A 15,251-nucleotide genomic window follows, 5' to 3' on the forward strand; every position below is an offset into this window, starting at 1 on the left:
GATTATAATAACACATATAAACATCGATTAAACAATCCAAAATATTGCATAGAGCCTACAATCTACCATTCAAAGTTCTTGTGAAGGACTGAGGCACTTCTACACATTGATAATCACTTAAATTTCTACTTACAAAACATGTATACAGAGATAACATCTTAAACAAAAAAAGAACAGTAATCACTTCAATATACATCTATCTAAATATATCACAACTGATACATATACATGTACTATCACATAGCTTGAAAGACAAAGGTGTACACAAATCTATTCATAATCTTTGGAAGAGTATAGGGTGACAAAATGATTACTGTAAAAGTGGTTTCTTTTGCGTACAGATACTTTCACGGTTTCCATTGGTGCCAACTTTTTCGCGTGTGTTTAAATTCATGGTCAGCAAAATCTGTGCGTGTGGTGACCATCAATACCATCAATACCTGCAATGCGCGGAATTTTCGTGTGTGCGCAACAGCGTTGTAACAAGCGGCGAGTTCAAAACATTTCCTTGCATGGTTAATTTCGCACGATTTTTCAAAATATTTTCGCGTGATGTTAAATTCGCAGTTCAACCTCAAAACGCGAAAAGCACGAAAATAAAACCACCGCGAAAGAAACCACTTTTACAGTACCAAAACACCACCATATCTTTTAATGGAGAATTTTGATGCATTTCTAATGGGTCACCATAAGAGTAGGTAGAAGTGAAAATCTTTCCCATCAAAAATCCATTTGGTCACACACTCGGATTATGTCACAGAGATCTCAGTATGAAGGTACCTACCTGACAGTTACTTGATTGTCCCCACAGTGAGTGTTTAATGTTACCCTGTCACTCATCATAAACTGTGAAGTTTTCTGGGATTTCCACTGTAGCATAAACATGATACTACCATTTTTTCATACTACATAATATGTCATATCTTATCTTACTGAAGAGCCTTTCATGATAATCTCACTACAAAGAAAGTCATAGATAATATATTTGAACCACTATCACATTAATAATACTCAATCCATCATACACAAATGTTACTATCATATTGCCATACCATATACTCGATAAACAGCTCTATAATTTACATGACCGTATATTTAATAGACACAATATATGAAACTACATTTACAATATGAAAATAATCCTTTAAACTCTATGCATAACATCTCTCTTGCCAAGAACCTTTTTTTTTCCTTTGTTGTTAAAATATACTACATGGACTGTGTCATCAGCATGTAACTCCCTGAAAATATGAAAATACTTAATATAAAAATAATTGCAGTTTTTGCCATCACTCGTTAGCCTGTTCCTTTAATGCCCCCAAATTATATTCTTTTTGCCTGCTTACAAAGAACAGACAAGGTCGCTAATGTGCTCGGAAGAACGCAGTAAAGAAGTGCATGTACCTTTTTTTACAGTCAACTGCATGTGACATCAAACGATAAAATATCGATCGAAAATGATATTTGAATAGACTGTGACTGTTGGGCTCGCAAACTCTTTTTGTTATACACTATAAGGGCAATCAAACGGGGTCTGCGAAAGTCAAAATCTTGTGAGCTCTGATTGCTTCGTACGTCTTCACATGAGTTCTAAAGCAAAAACAAGCACACTACTACATTGTAAAGAGGTAAATTATACAAAAACACATGCAAATTTTACAGAAAAAGAAAATTTGATAGAAAAAAACACAGACATTGATAGAAGAAACTCTTATCTATCAACCAGTCATTTTTCTGGTAAGCATAATTACACAAATAAACATGAACCTAGGCCACAAATACAGGCACTCTTGTCTACATTTTGGGAACCTGGTATACAAGGTTCTCAGAAGGAATGGGTTTTATTTCTGTCTGAAAGAAATCGATCTCGGGAAGGTGCTGGTAATTAGGTGATCCATGTTATCTCAGATCACCTTTTCATATTGTCAGGATTTGTCCTTCTTTCTTTCTTTCTTTCTTCCTCTCTTTTTTATTTTCTTTCTGCCATTTCTGTTTTGCATACAGCATATCTCAATTTTCATCTCTGAAGTTGAAGCTCCAATAATTTATTGTTAATGACTTCCAGATGATCTGGTTACAATTTTACACAGACTGTCTGCTAACTGATGGGTGACATCCATGATGTCACTTTACAAAATCATTTTATTATAATCTTCATTATTTAACATCATTCTTAAAATGAAACTTGGTACATGTAGATATATATTTCATAAGATAATCTATGAGTACAAGACATATATAATTGCCCTGAAGCACACTCACATGCACATTATGCGCATGTAATCTTTTTTCATTTCTATCTTAATCTCTTCTTCAGTGAACATCTGAAGAATTACACGACCAATTGCCTCCAATCACGGATTAGATGGATCAACTACTTTGTCAGTCTTGGCAAATTTTCTAAATTCTAGTTTCATTTGAATTAACACTTTAACAATCCTCCTCCATCTGATCTAGAATTCACAAAGCATATGAATAATTTCCATTCCTATAGTATTAGTAATGTTTAACAATGGTCACATGGAGATATTCTCCGTCAAATATGTGTATATCTAATAGATAAAGAATCACCTCCTCAGAAAACAACTACTAGTAGAAGTCACTTCAATGAAGTATGGTTTGCTAAATACAAAATATAAGGGCAGTTGCCATCAGGCAGTGGTCTGTTGTAGGTTTTTTTTTTTTTTTTTATGATTTTTTGCATGACGATCACCATATATCTACATCAACACATATGCATAGCAGGCTTCTGGTACAATGTAGCCTGACCATGATGCAGGCTTCAAAGTGATTCATGGCCAAACTGCAATCGATATGGAATCCACATCTTTCGCAGTATGTAATTTGATAACGACACAAGCTGATACAACACAAGATCATAACAGTCCTGCCTGTACATTTACATGTAACTGCCACATGGTTGCCAGGTATATCAGGGACATAGGTTATAAATGCATGATTTAAGTACACCAGTGGCTGTGTGTTAACTCGATTGTGACATGGCACTTTGAACTCTGAACTATCTTGACTGGGGAAAGTGTGAAAATTGCACTAGTTACAGGTATTTGATTGATAGCTTCTCGACAATGGTTTCATTACCTTTTACATGCCATCGCAAATTATCTAGAGCAACATACACCTCAGTGACAGTGTCAGTCATTGCAACATTGGAAGTACACTCCTGTTTTTGTTCCTGGTTCATTACAACCTTAGTATATCTAGACAACTGATCGCAGCCTGTGTCAAACCATTCAAAAGAGGAATTACACTCTACACAATTTTGTGACAATAGCATTGCCACAACTTTCTATTCCTGCAACTGGTCTCCCTATTGCAGCCACTCACTGGTGCAGTCCCAGCGAGTTGCCAACCCCACTACTGCTGGGTAGCCACAAGACCCTCTGCGACATTGAAGAGGTTGATGGGGCTGTTGCCGTCGGTGAAGATGGTGGTCTCCATTCCGAGGCTTTGAAGGAGTTCCACCTGTCAAGTGAAGGGTTGTTCAAACCATGCAAGTCAGATTTTACTTCATGGGCCACTTGAAATAAAAGTTGGCTAAACATTGGTGATATGGTGCAGATGAACAGGCACTTGATGTTTAGGATTATATGCATTCCATTCTCACTTTCATATATATGAATGATTTATTCTCACCTACTGACCAGCAATGATTTCAGTGTCTACATCACTCTATAAACTGATTTTATACATGTTTGGATTTCATAGACTCATTAGCCTTTAGATAGTTACAAAATCCAAGACAGCAACTTCCACAGCCAATTGTCTATATGCAACCTGTTTAACAGTGTGAACATAGACAGTACGTAGCATACTGCCTCTTCCCTTAAACTGGACCTAGAATATCAAATGAGGCAATCCCTGCAGGTGTCTGGACTCCAAGACTATCATGTACTGTAAAAGAGGAAATTTTTGCGGTGTTGAAATTTTCGCGCATTTCGTGCAACCAGAACTAGTGCGAAAATAAAAGCATGCGAATATTTTTACTCGCCATACGTTCCAATAGTTGATGTCTTGATTCCGTGGAATTAAAAACACACAAAACTCTTTAAACTGATAATTAGTCGAGAGAAAATATCCACTTTTACAGTAACTCACTCAATTAATGAATCCTTGATACTGATTGGTTGAAATTGGGGGGATAATTTCAACAATTGTCTTCAGCCCCATTGAACTCAAATTGCCCCATAGTAATAAACTGTTCTCTTTTGGTTGGTAGTGGTACGTACATTGTATGTGCATACACTGTAGTATGATGTGGCTTCATAGAGCAAGAGGCGACCCATGTCCAAAGTGACCGCAATGCAAACGTCAAATCTCTTTGTCTTCAAAATAGATGTGACCTACTCAAATTTTAGTCAGGCAGAGCACTGTTGGTATTACTGGTTTGGGGGATCTCAATTCATTTGCTATGCAATGTCATTGCCATGAAGGGCAAAAGCATCAACAATGCCCCTAAAAGCAGACCATATCTGAATACCGGTTCCTACATTCTACCACGTGCATTTCCATTCCATGTTACAGGTAGGACACACTTGTCCTCTGCCTGTGACCACAGAAGAGCAAAAGGCCCATACCTGGAACTTGGGTCCACTGCTGGCAATGTCCCTGATGATATTCTTGCCGAGTGCATTCACCATCTGGGAGAACTTGGACACCTGCAAGGAAACAATAATTTTAATTAATCACAGGATGAAACTACTGCAGAATCAGCGGTCTACAAAATGCAACAAACCTGGAAATTTTTATGTGACAAAATATCAATGGATATGAATTAGTCATAAAGCTAATCCACTCTGCATGTTTTTTGATCTTTCAGCCCACACTCTATACAGTGATCCTAACATTATCATGATCAGTGGTAGTATAACACTTGCTGTGTTTTGTTTGCTGATTGACACAGATGTCTAGATGAAGCTCATAATAATGAACAGCAACTACCAAATACCCGTAATCAATATTGTGTCCCTATGGACATCCTGTTAGACTGAGGCATACTGATACATTCGATAGGGTATGCTAACTTTAAAAGTATGTCAAATTTGGAGGAATTACTGAGGGCTGGCATGCTAACTCTTCATGTGCCACATTCACACACCTGGCTCTGTCGGCGGTTTGCCAAGTCCGCACATTCTGCTCAAACGCACAACCCCGTCCAAATCGTTTGATAAATAGCTAACAGTACAATGAAATATTTTACTGATTCCATTCCTCACACCTGTAGATAGCTTGCATTGTGATTGAATAGTGGTGTTCTATAGGGGATATTCGAGTACACATTGTAATCTTTTGTCCCAATTGTGTCTGCAAAACTCATGCCACCTAGACCTGGACAATAACATAGCAACTGTGTCGTGGTCCCAGGATAATGTGGCACAAGGGGGGTTTACACCATGACACACATTGTATTAATCTGTTTGAGGACAGACTGATTTTGCTACAACACGCATTTCCCATAGACACCTGCCTGAGTAAACTTGGAACTCATCCTCAACAGGTTAAAGGGTCACCATGACACATTGACTGACTTCCCAACAGCACTGGAGGCTCCCCTGACTGATGCCACAACTTACGTCAATATCAGCCAGCTCCTTGGTGCGTGAGATCTCCATGTCGCTCATCTCCCGCTGGTAGTCCAGCTCCGAGCTCCTCAGCATCTGAGTGGTGTCCAGGTCGCTGGAGGCTAGGATCTCCTCTGCCTGGGCCTTCAGCCTGGCTGCCTCGATGGCACTAAGGCCTTCGATCAGCAGCCGCTCTGCTTGGGCCTGCCGAGAGACGGTGGGAGAAATGTCTCAATTAGTGAGAGCTCTTCTTATACTCTTGTGAAAAACACCATGATGACATCATGTGTCATAACAACAGCCCTACAATGACCAATGTGAAGAAATTCATCCCTATTCAAGTTGAAGGAAAACTACAATAATTTCAGTCAATAAATGCCATAGAATCCGAAGTAGCTACCCGAGTGGAAGTGCAGAAAACACTTTTACTGTACCTGGACATTACAGATTACAAGTGTAATAAACTAAATAGGTATTCAAAGAGAAAATCCACTGTATGTTTATTTAGACTGTGATAACTTGGGTAAGAAGAAAAAGAAAGGACACTGAGAATCCCATAATAATCTGACAAAAGAAAACAAATTTTGAAAGTTCACATGATTTCAAAAGTAGTAATATTGCTTGCAATCCCACATACAAATTATGTGATATCACAGTCTCAAATGTCTCCCATTAGCTTGCCAATAAATCGTTTTGAAACATATTATTGGACACTTGAAATAATAAAGTAAGAACACCCTTTTGCAAGGAGAATTACATGGGCTATTCATTGGCTATAAATCTATTTTCTGACATCTTCAAATCTTGTTTCACAAAGAGTTTCATATTTCTACAAAGCATTACTTCTTCTTTTTCTTCTTCAGGTAATCTTGATCAGGAACTTTTTTTGGTTTAAAGTTCAAAGGTAAGTGTGGGCAAGTTTTAATGTCCATTAGACATAGGAAAGGCAGTACCCCAAAAATATGAGAAATAGCCGTAATAAAAAAAAGAGAAAATATCTTGAGAGGGCGCTATTCACCTGAGCTTCTGCCTTGGCCTGGCCACAAGACTCGACGGCCGCTGTGCTGGCCTGCAGCTCATGAAGGAAGCAGCGAGCCTTCTCATTCTCCTGTTCATTGATCAGCTTCTGTCTCTCCAACAGACCCCTGGCCTCCTGTTCCTTGCAGGCTGCGTCATGGCCAGCAGTACGCTGGATGGACCTAGGTCATATCGTTAGATGGGAATTGGAATAAATTACCAGAGAAAACAATGAAGGCCCCATCATGTGCTGTCTTCAAATCTTTGTTGAAGACTTACCTTTTTTCAGAAGCCTTTGATTAATTTGTTACTTATTTTTTGTGTGTCCAATCAGTAACAATGTTTGGAGCTCTGTTGCTTCACAGCGCAGTAGAGTATATTTATATAGTAGCTGCGCTATACAAATTTGTCTAATAATAATAATGATAATGGGAAACAAATTTATAGACAGGTACGAACAGCCATGGGGCCAGAATAATGCCCCAGTACTCTACTGCCATAAAGTAGCTATAGTACATTGTAGGGCAACTGAACCCCCCCCCCCCCCCCCCCCCCCATGCATCCAAGGTGGTCTGTTTTGTTGTTGCTGTAGTTTTTTTTTCATTTTTGAGAGTGGTGATAACACATACTAGGTCAGATTAAAGGGATTTAGAGCATTGGCATATCATCAAAGAAAGACGCCCAACCTCACAGAAAGATCTTTTCAACAGAGAAAAAAATGTATGGCAGACAGTTGAGCTCCTATTGTACATTGTATGGCAACTCAAATTTGGGTGAGAGATATCAGATCTAGTTTTTGGCAATTGTATTTCTCTGCTGCCCTCATTTTGAGAAATGACATGCCAAATTCATGTTAACCCGTTGAGGACGGACTGATTTTGCTACAACACGCATTTCCCATAGACACCTGCTCGTGTATACTTGGGACTCACCCTCAACAGGCTAATAAGTATGATGCAAACTACCTTGGAATGTCATGCTTGAATCTCTATACAAACAGAGCAAGTACTCATATGAGTAAAAACAGAAATATCAAATGACTGGAAACCCTCGAACACAAAAGTGTTAAGAACAAGAATTCTGTGAGAAATTAATGCATACATAATTTTAAAAATCCAAATGTGACCCGCTACAACAAAAGGATCCTAAAGTCGCTGATGGCTGAGCCGAGAAAACCCGAGTTTGAAGTCAGATCATCAAAATTGGTCAAAACAATCAGATTTCTGTTTTTGGCATAATTTTGTAGTCGATTGTTTTGTCTATCATCTGCCAAAATTTTGAAGCTAAATGGTCAAAGGAAAGGTAAGAAATCAGCATTTTTCAGGACCATGATTTTCCGACTTTCAACGTAACAGATACATGTCCGAAGATTTGGATTTAGCGCCGCAGCTAGACTCCACCCCTAGCAACGAGGGAGTGATCTTATTGGTCAGTGCGTGGCATCCTGATTACTGATTGGTCGTGCGTAGACCACTGGCGCTAAGCTTGAATGAACATTGCGGAGGTCGCTAGGAGCATACCTTCTATTGTCAAGCGGTGAAATTGTCTCGCCTCCCCTTGATCATGATACCGTCGGAAGGATAACTTTGAAGGCATTTTCCTCGAAACGCTGATTTCCTCAACCACTTGACATGTGCTAATAAAATCATCAATATCTCCGCATCCGAGTACTTTTACCAGTTGTGCTATATATGAAATTACAGAAGAAGAGTAAGGGAATAATGTCATGCCATTTTCAGAAAATTGTCCTCCCCCGACTTTCAGATCCTTTTGTTGTAGCGGGTCACAAATAATCAAGGTTTGCCAGAGCTTTCAGATAACTACTTGACCTCAATGAAACCTCCCTGTGGTGCTGCTCATCATATACTGAATTTTGACCACCATTCATGCGGCCATGTGAACGATTATCAGTTTTGGCCTCTAAGGGGTCTCTAAGCAATATGACACCTGTACTATACTAATAGACAGACAAAGAGACATGAGAACTGAAGGGTCTTTAGGGGTGTTGGAATGGGAATGGCAGGGTGAAGAAAAAGGCTCTGCTAAATGGACAGGCTGAAAAAAATGGATGAGTTCAAAGGTTATCTGAGATAGAAGGGCTAAGAAATTAGGAAATGAGAGTTCCTAGAAGGAAGGATGAGAATGAAATGTTGTTGATTTTTTTTTTTTTTTAAAGGCTTTGCTAACTAGAAGTGTTTACAACAACGAAAGAATGGCTCTATGACTCAATGACTAACAAAACATGCAAGAAAAAGCACCAGCAAAATGGACTTACTGTGTCGCTATTTCAATGGCCATTTGAACGGACTTAAGAAGACTTGTTCTCATGGTGGAGTCCACAGGTTCGATGGCTTGGATGTCTACATTAGTGATCACCTGCACACAGTTCAAATTAGGACCCTTGTTATGAACATAAACACTGGTATAATGGATGCCTGGAGCAGATTGGTTCACCTTCAAAGTTAACTTCTCACCTTAGTAAATGGAAAATTGATACTAGATGCCCACACTGAAATGAATGCACAACTAGTATGTTGCCTGTTGCTATAATTTCTTATGTGAATGAATATGATGGATGTTATGCACCTGTTCAAATCAGAAACAAGTCAGATATTTCTTTCTCTTCAATGCAAGATCAGCAGCACCTGAAGTCTGTTCTACCCTTTCTCTTTCTTTCTTTCTTTTTTTCTTTTTTTAAACAGCCCTTAGATTCAAATCACTTCGGGAATGGAATAGATCAAAAAAGACATCAAGTACCTTGAAAGGAAACTGGCATGCTAGACTTTCACAATAGCCAGAGTTTAGATAACTAATATGAATAAAATGTGATAGTGTAACATGCATATATTATGTGTGTATGTATATGTATGTGAAGCTTACAAAATACAGAAAACAAGTAGATATGTTCAAATGACTTAAATATCTTTCTTAATGTTTGAAACAAGATACTTTTTGATCACCAAACACCATTGGGTAGACTTTAAGACAAGGTTTTTGACTCTGTTGGTTCACAAACAAACATCAACCACTGAACAAATTGTAGATATTGAAACACCATGACAGATATTTGTTGTGTTTTTTTTGTTTTTTTTTCCTGAGAACTGGGCATAGGGTATATCACATATGACAAGCCATACTGTCTGAGTTTTGCTCATGTGCAAGGCAGGGGTCAAAGGTTACTCACCAGCTTGTTGGCATCAAATACAAGTTTATCCTTCAGTGTCCCGTCCTTGTTGAAGCCAAACACTCCCGCCTTCAGTAGCTGCATTGAGTTGCGGTGGAACTCATCAAATTTCACTCGGGAGACAGCGCCTCTGACGCGACTTCCTGCATGCAAAGAAGATTTTTTCTTTTTAAATTAGTGTAACAGCAGCCATATACTACATGCTGATTCCACAGTCTCTTTTTGCCTTTCAAACATATGTTATCATACCAGATGTATTTTATTCGCAGGAATAAGATATATCGGGGAAACAATGCATCGGACACTAACATAAAAGATACCAATTTTCACTGAAATCCTCCATTATCATTGTGTCTCTTGCAGGAACAGTAACAATGTCAAAAGAAAAAATGAGATCGCATGATTCATCACAAGAAGCAGGTGGGAAAGTTTAATATGGGGTTGAGTGGGAGGAAGGTAAAGTGTCGAGAAAGACATAGTTTGAATGAAGACATGCAGTCCTAAAGACCTTACCAATCTGTCTGCAGGCAAATCCAATGAAATCTGGTACAGAGAAGATGGAGCTCTCTTCAACTGGGTCTCCATGCTTGAACTAAAGAAAGAGAGAAAGAGACCAATCAATCTATCCATCCATCAATCCATCTATCTATCCATCAGTCCATCAATCAATCTATCTATCAGGAGAAATCTAATGTCAATGAAGTTATATGTTTATGATCTATTTATTTTTTCAAAGTCATTACTATTATTATCAATATTTTATTACTTTTATTATCACAATTCTTATTATAGTGATGTCGACATACAAGTACCTTGCTGATGCATCACGCCTGATCAAATGCCTGGAGTGCTACATTCAAGTTTTTCACACTTGTATCATTGCTTCACATGGTTTTGATCTTTCATTTCTTGCTCTTTTTATGTGTGAAATACATGTATAGGTCTCTTAAATTGAGTTTCTGAAACCCTACATTTCTTTTCTTTTCTGTTTGGACATGGGTTCTCCTACTAGCGCATGTTCAATGACGATCATATTTTCTGCCGGAATTCCCTCTCTTTTGTTTTTTTAGTACCATGTTATTTGATAGACACAATCATGAAAAATGCAAATGTATTTTCAGTCATAAAACATCACTCATGAAGTGGAACATGGTAGTCGACAAGCAATTACTGCATGTCCTATTCCAAACTTGATATGTGCACTGTATTCAGAACAATGACCATACAATTATCCCATCCCTGTAACATCATGTTATGATATAAAAGAAAATCGAATTCCACAAATGTCCACACTCGATTTGATCAAAGCAGCATAGCACAGCAGCATGGGTTGAAATTGACAGTAGTTGGAATTGACAAAACAGAGGACAATAAAATCAACAATAGTGTGGCAAAATCTGGTCAATCTAATACCTTTGCTTTAAAAAGGGACAATCACATAACAGGACTAATTTTCTTTTCAAAGAAAAGGAAATAAATGTGAATTACTTCAAACAAACAAGAAGCTCGGCAAAAAGAAATCTGGTTCGTTATCAGGATTTAGCACTGTGACTGGGATATTCAGCTGTGACAAATACAACCACCTCACCTCAAAATGATTGTTGAAAGCAATCTTGATTTGTAGTCGAGCATGATCTGCCGTTTCCACCTGTCAAACAAGAGGATGTAGAAGAGAATTCACGTAATCACTAGTTGACTCCACGCACTACATTCTGACTGAGTTAACACAATGATTACATACAGGTTACAAAATTCACATGTTTTGGATGGACAAATCAAAATACAAATTACTTTACACTAGCTTTTTAATTGTTTGCAAAACTTTAAGTGTAAAGGTATGTATAATAGTTAAATAGAGTTAATACCTCTCCAACCAGCATTCAATGCATATAACGACCCTCATAAAATGTCACTCATGAATCTACACAAGTCATCACTCAAAATGCTACTGGAGCACAGATTCAAATGTAACTGACAGATGCCTAGCCTGTCTTTGAGCCAAACGCTCATTCTACTGAAGACACATCACGTCACGTCACACAATGCTTTCAACGATAATGCTGCGCTGCATATCACATATCCCTGGACTGACCTGGAATATGTCGGTGATGTAGTCTGGCCCCAGCATGAGGCAGATGGTCTTCAGGGCATTCTCCACCTTGGGTTTGCCGGCTGGTTGGAGAAAGTAGGTCAGTGAAAGAATATTTCTGGGTACTTTTTGAGGAATGTTAGTTCTTGAAATAACACAGGAGTGTGCCATTTAGTAAATAACGGAATGTGTGCTTATAAGAACAATCTACAATATGTACCAAATACATTGAAACACTGGTTCCACATCTTTTACATCTCAATGTCACTAGCAGTTACCCATAGGGTCCCACAAGTAACATTCTGGTGATTTGGTGCTGTATACATTACATGACCATGCATCACAGCACCAACATTAAGTCGCACGCCCTGATTTTATGTGAGGACTCAAAATAGGCAAAACGGGTCAACCTAGTCAAACTGGAGAACTTTTTACATTTTCTAAAAGAGCAGTCCCTCTCCTAAAACAAATTGTGAATTGAATTTTAAACAGTTTTGCCAAAACACCTTTTTGTAGAATAGAGTGATTAAGTATGTCGTACAGGCCCCTTTTCATTCCCCTAATAATCCTTTACACACTCTTCACTTTCAACTTTCAACTTCCAACACTAATACCTTTTGAAAGGATGATGGTAAAGGTTTAAAAAGTTTTGATTATATTAGTCATGGATATAATGTGTTAATAGAGCATGCTCAATTTCAGCTTAATCGGGTGATCCCTTCATTGCTGTTGCCAGGGTGTTTACATCCCGTTTTTCTTTTTTGTCCCATTCATTGCACAGCTAGCACAGCTGGGTCAGATTAAGGGCTTGAATAGACCCTAAAAGCCTCTTTTCTCAGTACACTCTTCCAGTACACACTTTTCAAGAGTGTGGCTTTCTTTCTAATATCTAGATAGGTTAGGAGAGTCTATTCGAATTGAGTTGTACATTATTTCATAGCTTAAAGTCTGCTCTTTCAAAATCTATCCTAACTAAAAATCTATGTCTGGTGACTATTTGTTGGTTTTGTGATGCAGGGTCACATATGATAGTTTTCATTTGAGCACTTCATGGTTGACCTATGACTGTTTGCTTCGGTTGCAGAATTTTCAAGAGCCTCTTGATTGCTACATTTTTTTGACTGATCTTTATGACAGATGATGACAGATGATGTTTCTCTTTGAAGTTGGCAAATTTTGGTAAATATCTCTCTGATTTTGTTCAGATTTCAAGAGTTTAACACTAAAAGAGCCAGGGGCAGGTTTCCTGCAATAATTTGACAACACAAGAAGGCCTCGTCATGAGTCTTCTTGACTTATGTTTTTTTTAAAAGTCTCAGGCAACTTTTGATACCAAATTTGCAGTGTCTGCACATACCATTACAAAGCCAAGCCCTTTCTTGCAACTGCATGTTACCCCAAAATGGGAACAATTTCCTGATTTTGTGTACATTTCCTATGGAAAACAGTGCCCTGTCATGAAACTCATCAACAAAAGAATCTGTTCTCACTGCCGTGTCTTGTGGTAAACTTGCTCACATTTTTTTGGTAGGTCCATGGATACAAACACAGGACAAAGCATATAGCACCAAAAAGCTTACAGGCTGAATATTCGGCCGTAATCTGGCAGAACTGCGTATCTCCTTTAACACATTACGCCAGAAATCGGGTTTAAAGATTCAATGTTACACCTTTCTAAACTGAGATACGATGAGTTGCATTTTTCCTCTTTTCTCGGTCATAATTGGTCTAAAGAATTTATTTCCAGCAAAAAAATGACAATTTGACCTTTTTAAGTAGTAAAAATTACCAATTTAAAAAACTTACGCAGTTCTGCCAGATTAATCGTCGCCAAATTTTTGCGATCGTAATCTGGCAGAACTGCGTATCTCTGGTCACGTGCCCGGGTTGATCAGCCAGAACTGCGTAAGTTTTCGGCCATGCGGGGGGTTTTTCAGGCAGAACTGCGTATCTCTAGGAGTTACGCAGTTCTGCCTGATAAGCACGTGTTTTATCAGGCAGAACTACGTATCTCTTTTCGTGGTCAACCACGTGCTTATCAGCCAGAACTGCGTATCTCCTAGAGATACGCAGTTCTGGCTGATAAACACGTGGTTTATCAACCAGAACTACGTATCTCGGTCTATTTTCTGCGGGTTGTCTATCGTATTTTACCATCCATCCTCTCACTATTCAGCGGATGCAGTGTCAAAACAATGAATATTTTAGATCGAGTACAATTTTGTTGAAATATTTGTATGTATAAAGTCATCATTATTGATTCACATTTAATTTCATTTTATCCATTCATTTGTATGTGGAAAATAACTTGCTTTCCCCAAATGTTGTCAGTCTGTGTTCATGTTTCAGTATTATTTAGCGGCACAAGAAGTACTGCTACATCAAAAGCCTGGCTGCTGCTTGGGTTATTGTCGATCTCATGAAGCATTGCATTTGGATTAAGAATATTATTAGACTAGGTTCTAGATGTTAAGCTATATTGTTCATGAAGACTACAGGTACTACACTGTAGACCGTCTAGACCATAGTCTATTCAGGCCTATAAACGATACACTAGACATCTAGAGACTAGTAGAGCGGTACGTAGGAATCTGCATACGATAGGCCTACTGATCTCATTATCCTAGTATACCTACTCTATGCCCAAAGTAAGAGTAAGCCTAGACCCTTTTGGCTGAAGGCCTAAACTCTATTTAAACTAAAGAATACTAGGAGCTAGGCCTGACTAAAAGTTTATTTACAGCTTTATCAGAAAATAAAAAAATAGACCCTAGTTCTCGTTTGTGTCGACTCCTACTGTAGGCCTTATTGTAACTACAGTACTAACGTTAGGGTAGTAGTGTTCTAACCGTTACTATCTACGCAGGCCTATTAAAACGTACGAGAACTCTCGAACTCTGTCTACTCGATTGTCTAGGTCTATGTAACATCCAGACGTCTATTTTGGGGCGTCATTATAACAGAGACTAGTAGATCAATAAAAATGAGTTTCTAGATTTTCTAGTCTAGACTCTAGATCTCGACTCTATATCCAGGTAGGGGCTAAATCTACAGCTAGACTGTTTATTGGGGATCTAGGCCTAGAAGGTACTAATGTTATACTAGATCTAAGAACAACGTAAAGCCTAACCTGCCTATCTATAATGACTAACGGCAAGACTATAAAGTCTATAGCCTATAATGTCTAGTAGTACTAGGCCCTAGTAGTAATGTATAGAACACGGATCTAAATCTAAGTTTCAGATCTATTTCTAGGGCTAAATGTTTATAATTTAGCGTTTAACCTGTAGATTCTAGATTCTTCATATTACAGATTTCAAGAATGTCTGGCCGAATCAAATCTAGAAAAATAGAAAATTGAGTAAAGACAGAATAACCGGCG

The 15,251-nt window shown here is 38.3% G+C and overlaps 1 protein-coding gene across 1 annotated transcript in view; it reads right to left on the reverse strand.

Annotated features, from left to right (window-relative positions):
- Window positions 1-3,263: 3,263 nt before the first annotated feature.
- The window catches only part of LOC139717620 (major vault protein-like), a 38,104-nt gene continuing 26,116 nt past the window's right edge, over window positions 3,264-15,251 (reverse strand). The window contains exons 18-26 of the mRNA XM_071629130.1: window positions 11,873-11,952; window positions 11,369-11,428; window positions 10,294-10,372; window positions 9,781-9,923; window positions 8,872-8,972; window positions 6,598-6,778; window positions 5,592-5,783; window positions 4,596-4,676; window positions 3,264-3,483 (exon numbers count right to left, since the gene is read on the reverse strand). Of these exons, the coding sequence (XP_071485231.1) occupies window positions 3,376-3,483; window positions 4,596-4,676; window positions 5,592-5,783; window positions 6,598-6,778; window positions 8,872-8,972; window positions 9,781-9,923; window positions 10,294-10,372; window positions 11,369-11,428; window positions 11,873-11,952 (1,025 nt within the window). The 3' untranslated portion in view covers window positions 3,264-3,375. The remainder of the gene's footprint in view (window positions 3,484-4,595; window positions 4,677-5,591; window positions 5,784-6,597; window positions 6,779-8,871; window positions 8,973-9,780; window positions 9,924-10,293; window positions 10,373-11,368; window positions 11,429-11,872; window positions 11,953-15,251) is intronic.

This window comes from Diadema antillarum, unplaced genomic scaffold (genome assembly GCF_040938485.1).
Source record: "Diadema antillarum isolate AM-2024a unplaced genomic scaffold, OU_Dant_1.0 scf00000008, whole genome shotgun sequence".
NCBI lineage: Eukaryota > Metazoa > Echinodermata > Echinoidea > Diadematoida > Diadematidae > Diadema > Diadema antillarum.